Raw genomic sequence first — 12203 nt, forward strand, 5'->3', positions numbered from 1 at the left:
GACCCTAGAGCAGCGCTAAAACTTATTACTTTCATTAAACTTACGTCAAAGTCAGAATTTATGCCCCTCATTAGCTCCATATTAATTGCCTCTATTGCAGAAATGTCTCAGGTTGGAAGCAGTAGCAGCATTGACAAACCATGATGAACGTTGTTTGTTTTGCTCAGGCTCCCTCTTTTCTTGGGTTGCCCACGCATTTGGAGGGCCGCCGTGCTCCACCTCAGAGACATATACTTAGTAGATTGCATTAGATTCGATGAGATGAAAATTTAATGATTCCTGCGGGGAGTGAGTCATGCCTCTGATTGAAGAATGTGTTCCAGTGATGGCCAGGAGAACATAAATATAGTACCGCTGCACATAATGGTGTTGGAACAAGCCTATGGCCATGAATGGGCTGCATATCCATCACCTGTCAATGTTCAGCTGGCAACTCAGACGACTTAATTTTTCATGACTCTAGCCCCGAGGTGAAAAGATTTTAGTATTTTTTACTCCAAATGTTGAATAACGGAAAACACAGCATTTTCCAATGTTGAGGTTATTTTTATTGTGTTTTTATTCACTTGTGTACAATTATATATTATAATCTGCCAAAAAAAAAGTTTTATTATTGCACTTCTTTCCCCTCTACTTTTCTTTTCCACATTGTGACATATAAAGTAGCACCTATACACCTGGGGGGTCATTTACCAAGTGTTTTGCAAAGCAAGGTGTACATATCAAAAAGGTAAATTAGGTGCAACATGCCCACAAAATGTTTTACTTTTCAGCTTGCACCCTCTCTTCAGTATGTACCTTGATAAAATACCCCCACATGTATGAGTCTTTTACTTGTTTTTATCAAAATGATTTTTTTTCCTTATCAAATATCTAGCGTCTTTTATTGCGATTGAGGAGCTCGAGGTTAACATGAAGGACATTGTATAAACTGCTCTTGTGGCAAGGTAAGATTCAAAGATTATTCAAACATGCAGAAATGCCTCCAAAACACAACTTCGTTTTTGATAACATTGCAACATGACAAGAAGCTTTTAAAGTGGTCTTTACTTGACAAAGTTCAGGAAAGTAAAAAATGTCAAGCTAATGTGGCTAATCATTTACAAGTGTTGATAACTCACCATTTTTCAGTAAAGTTAACTCGCCAATTTCAGTAAAGTTAACTCAACAATTTCAATAAAGTTAACTCACCAATTTCAGTAAAGTTAACTCACCAATTTCCTGTAGTGTTCAATTTAATTTTTATTGCCCAACACTTGCATTATATTTTAATTACTGTATTCAAGTTTTCTCTACTGAGGCTACCAAAGTTCGTATTACTTAATTAATGCATTCTGGTTACTAATACAATTCCAGTAAACCGATTGCCTTCAAAATGCACAGCAAAGACACATTGTTTTTTTTATTACTGTCTGTACAGCAATACAATTTTTTTAAAAGGCTGCCACAATCAAAAGAAAAGAAAAGAAAAAAACATTAAAAAAAGTGACTCTACAATAACTGCCCATATTCTGAGTCAAAGCTATTTCACAGAATTATTTTAGAGACGATTAAAGAAGCCATTACAACTATTATGCTAAGTATATACTGTTATCACTACCGCATTTCCAATCATATCAAATGAAGCTGAATATGTAAATAACAAGGACAAAATCGCAGCAGATCTCCTCGAAACTCTCTTCCTTACATGCCTCCAGCCGGGCTCCTCTCTGTTCTGTCAGTGTCACGCAATGAGACAGGTTTGCTCACTCAGCAGGCTTCGGCATCCAACAGGTGAATCTGACAAGAGCCTTCCTCCTACTGTACACAGCACCACAGCAGCCCTGCCCCCCATGTTTCACTGTCTATAGAGGTGCTGGGATGAGAGTTCTCTAGCTAACATTCATTCCCTTTGACAAAGCTAAGCGCTTGGACTTCTCATAGACCCTTCATTCTCTATTTGGTAGATTGTCCCATCTTCCAGTGTTCTGTTTTCCCTGAGTTTTGGGTGGCGTTTTCTCTTGTGTCTGGAGCTCAGTGTTAGTACGAGCGTGGGCAGGCGACAACTCCTACGCCCATATGCGAGCGCGAACGCAAACGCAGCGGAGGGTAGGGTTACGCAAGGAGGACCATTACACCAGCCAGACTTAATTACCGCTAACTATAGTCGCCGCTTTACAAGAGGGGGGAGAGCGGGAGAAGGAGAGAGCGGATAGAGGAGCGGAGACGGGCCAATGAGTATAATTAATAAAGTCTATTTGAAACCGCCTTATTGCACTGATCAAGTTTGTATAATGGTGTGCGCTCTGTGCGGTTACTTATGCGCCTTATTGTGTTAGGAGTGAGCAGTAAGCATTAAGAACTCTATATAATTCTTCTGTTTGTTGAGCAGTTCTATTTGCAGCACCCTCAGCACCCTGGGTTCCCATGGCCTTGGTCATTTAATCATATATAGAAGCAGTGATTCAACGCCTTTTTTTGTCTGGCGTCTTTCATTTACTCTAAATACCTTCTACCACTTGGGTGTTGCCCATTATTTTGAAAGTGATCAACTAAACTCTGATTTTCTCATTAGATAGTTTTATGTTGTGAAATAAAGCCCAACATTATCGCAAATTCAAACCTTTTCCACTGCAAAACATCATTGCACGCAATATTGAAATACTCCTCTGTTCCGTCTTCTTTTAATGATCTGAAACAATTCCAAGTGCCTCCTGTTGATTAGGCGCTCAAGTGTGAGAATCGTTGTCATAATTGACGACTGTAAAGCAATATACAACACAAAACAAGATCCAAAGGCTTTTAAGGAAACCATTTAAATTTGATTTCTTCCTTTTCAAATCAGAGCCCCACATTATACTGATTCACTGAACAAATGTCGTCAGCCTTACGTATCCTGAAAAGGTCCGTGAAGCCCTGGCGTATTTGGATTGACTAGTTGTACTAACTCTTGATCAAAAGATAAAGATTAAGACTAAGATGAAAAAGAATGTTCCCGTTCCAATCCAAAGTGTTGGGTGTTCCCCGTCTATGGCCCTACAATAGAGGATGCTGTTAATGACTGGGTAATGTTGGGACAAATGGTGTGCTGCTCTCTCCCTCATTCACTGTCAATCACTGCTCAGTCGTGACTTGTTTCAGAGAATCAGGGCTGTCAAATAACAAGTGTCCAATTCTGCCCAATTTGTGTCATGGAAATTGCCGCAAAAACGCCGCTAGCGTTCGAGATGCGTAGTCAGCGATTTTCTTTAAACATGGCATAATTCACTGCATGCACTGTAACTTCACTTGACACTTGACACTTGGTTGATAAATAGGCCCCAAGTCAGCCTCGGATTCTTAAACATGGAGATCTTGTGTATTATCGAGGCACTATATTGACGTTACAGAGAGAGCAATAACTGCTTCTTCTGAATGTTTTTACCTCGACTGCTGCAAGATATTTATAAAGATTAAAGCAAGGCTAATGTTTGTTGAAATGTTAGTTTTAGTGTTTGGATTTGGGAAGATAGAAACTTACCAGGTTAGATGGTTAGATACCAGCAACGCAAAACAGGATGGTATACTCAATTGATATGACAAGTTTCTTGATTTAATACCTCGCAATTAAATGTCTTTGTCAAAGAGTGGAGAGAAGTTTTAAATACAGTTAATTTTGTCCACCCCTCCTGGAACCGCCACCTTAATGTGGTGGAGGGGTTTGAGCACCCGAAAGATCCTGGGAGCTCTGTTGTCGGGGGCTTCGTGCCCCTGGTAGGGTCTCCCATGGCAAACAGGTCCTAGGTGACGGGTCAGACAGAGAGCGGTTCAGAAGCCCCTTATGAGAGACCCACAGGCCCGGTTAGAATCATGAGGCCGTCCTCCCGTGGACCCATCACCTGCAGGAGGAGCCATAGGGGCTGGTGCAATTTGATTTGGGCAGCTCCAACGGCTGCCCCCACGACCCGGCAACGGACAAGTGGAAGAAAATGGATGGATGGATGATTTTGTCCAGTAGAAATGTGTTACTGTATATAGTTTGGCCTTGGACGAGTGTGGGGCCACAGAATTGAGCTAGGCTAACCATTAGGGTATTCAAAAGTGTAATTACTTCTAGTGTACATTCACCAAATTCACTGAGGGAAAAGTCAAGAAAGCAGCAATAGTGATGGTTCTGGTTTCTGGTTGCGTTTTGCTGCTGCGGTGAGACCTTGACTGAAGCAGCAGAGTCATTCGGGGAAATGGAGGGTGCTTTTGTGAGTGGCATGAGAGATGATCAGGTGAGAGGCAAAGGTAGTGATTGGCCGACAGCTACCGAATGTTGACAGGAAGTTTCAGCGAGGTCTTTCTGGTGGTTCAGTCACCTTGAGAGAAAATAAAAAGATCTACGAAAAGTAACGTGCATGTAAAATGATGAGCGATGTCTTAGTTCCAAGACTCAATGATGCACCATTACTTTTGAAATGAGGCGAAATCGGGACGAGTTCACTTTGACATCGTTTTATTTCTAATGATGACAAGTCAGATCTGTGCACAGCCCGTGGAGATTTGGACGTGTTCAGCTCCTCGACACATAGACCTAGGTGAAGTTATGCGCTTTGACAGTGGTGACATTTTTCTTTTGTGTTTGTCTTTTTCCTAATTGGCCGGTCTCTGTTGCTCGTCGACGGGAAACAATCCGGTCCGAGTCACCACGCTGTGCTTATTACTGAAGATTTATTTCAGGCCTTTGCCAAATGAGGAGCGAAAGTGACAGCTCAATCTCACTCCTGTGCTAGGCTGTGCATGGGGATCCCCTTACAGCCGCCCAGAGTCAACTGCACACAGATATAATATGTGGGCACGTCACTCAGTTAAATTCCACACTGTTTTTTATGTCTTTTAGTTTTGGATGTCGGCTCTGGCCACCACGATCCCAGTGCCCTGTGGGGCCTTCATGCCAGTGTTCGTGATTGGTAAGTAAATTGGTAAAGTAATTGCTACATATCATGCTAACAGAACAATAGGTGTGTATCCAAGTGCATTTCATTTGGATTTTATTTTTCGTGAATAATTTTGACTGTAGAGTCTTAAGGCCCCATCTTCCGCCTGGCGCAAGGGCAGCGTTGCTCCAAATGAAATGTTGTCATCTTGCATGTGCGCAGCTGTTGCACTGTGTGACTGTCGCTTATTAAAAGAAGAGGTAGACTGAGGCATAGTTTATTACAAGCAGCTCTCCTTTTGCGGGCTCAAATTGTTTCCTCGTTTACATCGTGCTGCCTCATTATTATTTTTATTGTGAAGACTTTTTTAAGGACGCAAAAAAAACATACATTGTCCATAGAGTCATGTTCTTCTTTGAGCATTATAGGTTTTTATAAAGGGGCAAGTTGGTCATGTTATGCTCATTACTGCCACCTCAGGTCTTACGCGTAACTGCAGTTTCAATATTAGGCTCGTGTACGACGGCACTTCAAAACCCGAATTAAGAACTTTTTGAGCGACAGTGCAGGATTTTAGAGGCAGTTGTGGTGAACAGGTCAGGGCTCATTCTACACATTAGGACATGGCTGGAACATGTAGGGGGATGAAAATACATAATTTTAACATATTTAAACTCCGTATAGTCCCTTTAAGCTCTCTCAGGTCAAACTAAAGCCTTTATTTAGTTTAACACTGTCCCATGACCGGTGTGCAGAGAGAAAGAGAATATACTGCCAGTCTCGTTGTGACGCGGGTCTGCACTCGGCCGAAACACTATCCAAACAAAAGCACATGTTCACCCCCACCACCCCTTCTACACAACATCGACCTTGTCTGTCCCAGATATTAGTGGATTGTAAGTGAATGTTTTTATTGCATGATCGCACCACAAAACTAACTAAATAAGTGCAGCCTTTGTCATTTGCCAATTGCAACCATTTTAATTTGATTGGTCTCTTAAAAACAAAGTAGCCAGTAGATATTTCAGTTCATACTTCTTTCTTTGGGCCAGATATCATTTAGTTAGTTAGATTTTTGAAGAAAATAAAATGTGAACAAACAAGTGAAAACTTCAACTGTAAAACAGCCAATGAAAAAAGAGAGAGAGAGAAATAAAGAAAAGCAAAACTCCGTACAGGATTTTCTGACATGTTTGTGTTGTCGGTAACAGACATTTGTTCACTTGTGTGAGTACTTGAGGAGTGGACAGTTTGCGTGCGCTCGCTGAGTGTTTGTTTGTCCCAGGGGCTGCGTTCGGGCGTCTGGTCGGTGAGAGCATGGCAGCCTGGTTCCCAGATGGCATTCACATGGACGGCACCATCTACAACATCGTGCCAGGAGGATACGCTGTCGTGGGTAAGTCACGAGAGGAGAGAGAGGTTTGATACTCGGTCAGATTTGCAGGGGCTGAACTGACTCAAATGAATGAGCTGCGAAGGAAAGACGCTGATGATAAAGTGTGCCAAAATGTGAATCAATGTTTGTTGTCATAAAAACACAATCAAACACAAAAAGTATCTCTTCACCGGCTTGCATGTGTTGCTCGTTGTTTCCATCTTGAAATCACACAGCCTGCCCAAAAAGGTCTCGTCACAAAAAAGGTCTCACGCTCTGATATTTGGTCTTTAGCTTTGCTCACGGCACACATTCACCATGGCATTGTTTCATTAAGCTCCTGCCATGTCAAAAGATCCAGTGTTGACGCCTTCTCCAGCACATCCCAAAGATTCTCTCTGGGTTTAAGATCTGGACTCTCTGGTGGCCAAATCGACTCTCGTGCCCCCTGAACCGCTCTTTCACAATGTGAGCCTGATGAATCCTAGCATTTTTATCTTGGAATCTGCTCCATCGGGGAAGAAGAAATCCATTGATGGAATAACCTGGCCATTCAGGATGCTCAGGCAGTCAGCTGTATTTTATCTTTATTTGAATTGGGACAGTGCACATTAATCAACATGTGTTTTTTCAACATGTAAATGTGCCGGAGTTAGCCATATAGGCTCATTTTCATCCGTTGTCCCATGGCAGGTCGATGTCATGACAGATAGGACAAACAACAGGCACAAACATACAGCAAAAACATCATCACAGAGACATAAAAAGACAGTGAATGATGAATGACAACATTAAATATGTAAAACACCACAATCTTCCACACAGCAAGACATGTATCAGTGGTTGGTGACTTTAGACCATGGTGTGTTCACATGTCTGATCGTCCAAAAGCCACTTCTTCACAGCGTTTCTCAAAGTGTGGAATGAGGTCAGGTTCCTCGGTTCTGTTGGGATTCCAGGAGTGAGCTGCACGTACTGAGAAGGCAGATTGTCCAAAAGAAGTCCTTCTAAATGGGATTCTACAGTCTCCTCTGCTTGATGAGCGTGTGTTTGTATTTACATTCAGCTCTATAAACTCCTGTAATGGGGGCAGGGCATTTAGGGTTTTATAGACCATAATTACATCTGAATACATTGACATTTCCCACTAAAAAAAAAATATGTTTGGTAAAGACTTTCTAATAGTGATGAGAATTGTTGAATTCATTCTTTGGGCTCATAGTGTCAGCAAACCCCAGATCATTGTCTCCTTATCATTCATTAGGCGATGAGAGTGAATCTGCTACAGTGAAATCTCCTCTCTCCTGTCTGCAAAGTAAAGTTTGCCGAGCGGAAAGTGTGTCAGTGTGCCTCCGTATTGTTCTAACGAGCTCCCGCGCTGCACGTCGACAGTTGTTCCGAGGCGGCTGCTGATGTTGTTCTGTTGTAGATGATGACTAAGGCCTTTTTCCCCCCCAATCTCGGCATCTTTCATGTGGAGCTCGCTCTGAGCACTAAATGTCAGGCGGGAGAAGCCGATGCCATCTTAATTAAAACACAGGGAAGAACAATAGTTTCTCCCAGTCTCTATCAGGCGCCCGCCGTTTCTTCTGACGTGATTACAGACCTCCAGCGTCGCGTTGCTTATTGTAGCTGGTATTGCGCTCATCTGTTTCGTCCGCCGCTTGCCTCTCTCCACCTGGCTCTTTATTGCGATCTCGACTCGCCTTATTGGAGGGAAAGAGATGGGGAAATATTGAAGTTCCTCCGGATTAAATTAAGTGAATAAATTGAGTTGTGCTTTATGGGTTTAAAAGGGAGTGGGGGTGGACGAAAGCTTGAGGAAAAAACGTCCAAAATAAATGAATATCTGGCTAGTGCGAAAAAGTACTTCTCTGTGGGGTCTGTTGTGGCAGTGGTCACCAAGATATCAATATACACATGTAATTTAGCATGTCAAATGTGTGAACTTTCATTGGCACTCATTCAGTTTCTCTGGAATTATGTGGGTAACTGTCGCTTCAAAGCCCATTTTCTCATCTTGCTTTTTTTTTTCTCACATTGTGGTAACAACCTCTGCGTTTAAAGTAGAACCTCCAAATAGTATTTGGATTTGAGCTATGAATTTTTTTTTTTCAAGTTTTGTTTTTTTCCACAGATTCTTTATTAACCATTGAAAATACAGTACACAGCCACCTGGATTTATCCTACTGTTCTGACCTGGGTTTGCTGCAGTTGGTCAGGTTTAGGTTCAGCAACACTATGTGCCCAAACAATGAGATCAGCTGACGACCTGAACATCCTGAATGACCAGGTTATTCCATAAACTGATGTCTTCTTCCCTGATGGCACGGGTGTTTCCAGGGTTCTTCGAGCTCACATTGTGAAAGAGTGGTTCAGGGAGCATGAGACATCCTTTTCACACATGGACTGGCCACCACAGAGTCCAGATCTTAACCCCATTGAGGATCTTTGGGATGGGCTGGAGAAGGCTTTGTGCAGTGGTCACACTCTCCCATCATCACCACAGGATCTTGGCAACAAACAACGCACCACTGGATCTTTTGATATTGTAGAAGCTTATTGAAACAGTCCCACATTGATGGCATTGTTATATAACGCTTTTCTACACTGTCTAAGATGCTTTCCGTTGCATTATTCATTCACTCCATACGTCAATATCTGTCGTACAGGAGTTTTCCATCTTCAATGAAGGTTCTTGAGTCATCTTCTGCACTCTGCAGTTGAAGTCGTGTACAGAAGACGAGTCAAGAACCTTCATTGAAGATCCATACATTGATGTCTGGTAAAATAGGGGTTGGGGAAAAAAGCAACAAAAGAAAAACTGGGATCTACTGTTCAAATGTATGTTTTTTAAGGTCAGTTTGTCTGCTTGCAGTAAATGAAATAAAAATACACAAATCAAAGCACACTTTCTGAATCATATTTCATCAGTCATCAGTATTTGTCATAAACAATGACTTTGTCTGAGGCTGAGACCCACATAAATCTAAATAAATACCTAATTTTGGCCTCCATCCCCACTTTGGACACCAAGCTGAAATATGTCTCGAATCCTCTTCTACCCTACTCTTCTCACATGAACCCCTCTCTCTTCCCCCGTGTCTCCCGTAGGTGCAGCGGCCCTGTCTGGAGCGGTCACCCACACTGTGTCCACTGCCGTGATAGTGTTCGAGCTGACAGGGCAGATCTCTCACATCCTCCCCATCATGATCGCTGTGATCCTGGCCAACGCTGTGGCTCAGGCCCTGCAGCCCTCCATCTACGACTCCATCATCCGCATCAAGAAGCTGCCCTACCTGCCCGAGCTCGGCTGGGGACACCACGAGTATGTACAGTGCAGTTATCTGAGCAAATTGATTATTAACAGCAATGATTATCCCTCGACATCAGCAAGAGCCAGATACTTTGCAGCACGAATACCACATTACACAGGCTAATAAAAGGTTATGAAACTCTAGGCTTGTAATGTACTGCACTGTGTGGAGGAATAAAGCGCTCGCACGTCTCGAGTGGGCCGCAGTTTTACATGCTTACCTGCAAACATGCTACTTTTTGTGGAGGAGTCAGCAAGTCCGGTCCACGAAGCGTTTTCATCAAATTCAGCTGATCTCTCCTCGGGGTCCACTTCGTTTTGGGAAAGGGAACAAAGCTTTAGCCACACATTTAGCAGCCTGTGAAACTGCACTGAGCCCTTACTTTTTGTCCCAATTAAATAAATTTAAAGTGGCAACCTGAGATATTTTATACAAACTGAGATTGGGTTTCCAAGATGGCTGACCCTTCCTTAAAAATAGCCAGAGCTCAATGACGCAGGTGTTGTTTCTTTTCCTCCAAGTTAAATCATTCACCTTTGTGTATGATGGTTTCCCGTTATGTTTTATTGGAGGATTTTTTTTTTTTCCCTGGGTTCCGCTGCAGTTTCTTTAATCAAATTGCCGTCAAGCCTGAGGGGGCTATACCCTATTCAGATCATTATGATACATTCATGGGACATTTTATTATCGGAACATGGCATGTAAACACGGAAAAGGAGCATCCTCATTAAAAATTAAGTTGTAGCTTCACAGCACACAACAGTAAGTAAGTAAGTAAGTGCTTTATTTTTTAAACCGTACACTGAAGTTGTGTTCAGGTATTAGTTCTGAACCGCGCCGCTACTGTGAGCAACCCTGACCAGCATGTTTTTGGAGATGGGGGAAACAGTAGCACCCGGAAGAAACCTGGTACAACACCTCCCCGGTTTGTCCCTATTTCAGAGCGTGGCCAATGCAGAACACTGCATTGGTCAGCTCCACCTCCTCCTTCCTCTTCCTCGTGCGCAGCTCCCTCCGCTTTACAACAGTCTTCCATCATCTTCTTCTTTATCCCTTTTTTGTTTCCTGTTGCGCCTCTTGTGACGCGTCCTCTGTGCTGCAGCTATGAGGGCTCTTGTTGAAAAAAGGTCTTTCTTCAGGACCATTATGGACTCTCTATAGTAAAAACAATCTTCCAAACCCCACAAAAACACGGCAAAGACGTACAAATGTTTCCAGAAAAACAGGCTGGAACATAGAAACCACAAATGCAGCTCGCAAAAAAAGGCAAAAAAACGCTGCTGTACCAAGCGAGAGGGACATGGCTGCTTGTTTAGTCGGACTTTGACAAAAAAGGGCTGGTAAAGAAAGTTTAAATAGAAAAAAAAATGCTCTTTTTTTGTAACACTTCATTAACTGATCAGGTTAAGTGTTCTTGTTTACCTGAGTGCAAAATTAATCTTTTGAGTTAGTTTTTAATTATTATCCCTATCACCAATGAGTGGTCAGTGTTAATTATTATTAATGTTTGGTTATTTTCCCTCACCTACGCAGTGTACCAGCTGCAGTCCACAGTCGACCCACACAGAGCCATTTTCATATAATTGTCGGGCACAGCCTGCTATTATGGACACTGGCAGACCATTAAGTGAAAATAATAGTTCAGATGCTTCGCTCGCAAATTGGGAGTAATGAGAAAAATTGTGATTTCATCCGCCATCTGTTTGCTATTGTCACAGTCGTCACTACCAAGAATCCTCTGTGGCTTGTTATTGTTAATGGGCAATGTTATAAAGGATGGCACAAATTGCATCATCATAAAATGTGAGAAAGATCCTCTGTCACACCAGAAAACTCCATCTTTTCTTTCACTACACATACATATCCCCTGTCCCTCGGCTGCTCTATAGGGCTAGACAATTTGAATGATTGCAATTGGCAAAGGGTATAGTTATATCCTGTCTTTATGGTGTTTTAGACCTCCAATTTATCGATTCTATGTATTTATTTATCAATAGGGCAGTGTCTGGTTTCCCGATTGTGCTAAAAAATAGCTCGACTTACCTCGCATCTGTGCATATCTCATTATATTCCGACAAACTCTGTCCGACTCCATTGATTTCCACTGTGCTCGCTACAATCAATGAGCATTTCTGCTTCAATTTCAGCTGAATAGCCGCCCGAACCATAGAATAATGGTTACATCGAGATAAGGATGACATCTTTCCGCGCTCCATACTTTTTGCATGTGGAAATTCATATTATAGAGTTAGTCAGAGTTCCTTTCACTGTCTCAATGGAACTGTTATTCAGAACCTGTGATTGGCCCTTTAGTTCCAGTCTGAAGACCACATGATGTTTGGTGGACTGTAGCAAGTTGCAAACACTTTTTGTTCATTTAGTGTACTTCCCCTAGTTTTCTTTGCATTGCACAGTTCTGTTACGCTTCATCGTTGCATTCAAAGAGAAAGTAGCAAGGAAACTTCAAATATAACAAAATCTCCTGGACCTTCTCTTTTTAATGCACTACACGATTCAATTGTCAGTCTACTCCCGCCGGTGTCTCGCCCCAGCGCGAACGCAGCACAAAGCGTAATCGGTTGTGCACCATGTTGGCGTGGGCAGACGCATGCACGAGTGTCTATGGGGCTT

At 42.4% G+C, this 12203-nt stretch overlaps 1 protein-coding gene across 10 annotated transcripts in view; it reads left to right on the forward strand.

Moving 5' to 3' along the window:
- The window catches only part of clcn2c (chloride channel 2c), a 178433-nt gene that overhangs the window by 118903 nt on the left and 47327 nt on the right, over positions 1 to 12203 (forward strand). For all 10 annotated transcript variants that reach the window (XM_079559307.1, XM_079559303.1, XM_079559308.1 and 7 more), the window contains 3 exons: positions 4844 to 4913; positions 6166 to 6276; positions 9370 to 9583. In XM_079559307.1, the coding sequence (XP_079415433.1) occupies positions 4844 to 4913; positions 6166 to 6276; positions 9370 to 9583 (395 nt within the window). The remainder of the gene's footprint in view (positions 1 to 4843; positions 4914 to 6165; positions 6277 to 9369; positions 9584 to 12203) is intronic.

Source organism: Gobius niger (assembly GCF_951799975.1).
Source record: "Gobius niger genome assembly, chromosome: 1".
In the NCBI taxonomy this organism is placed as follows: Eukaryota; Metazoa; Chordata; class Actinopteri; order Gobiiformes; family Gobiidae; genus Gobius; species Gobius niger.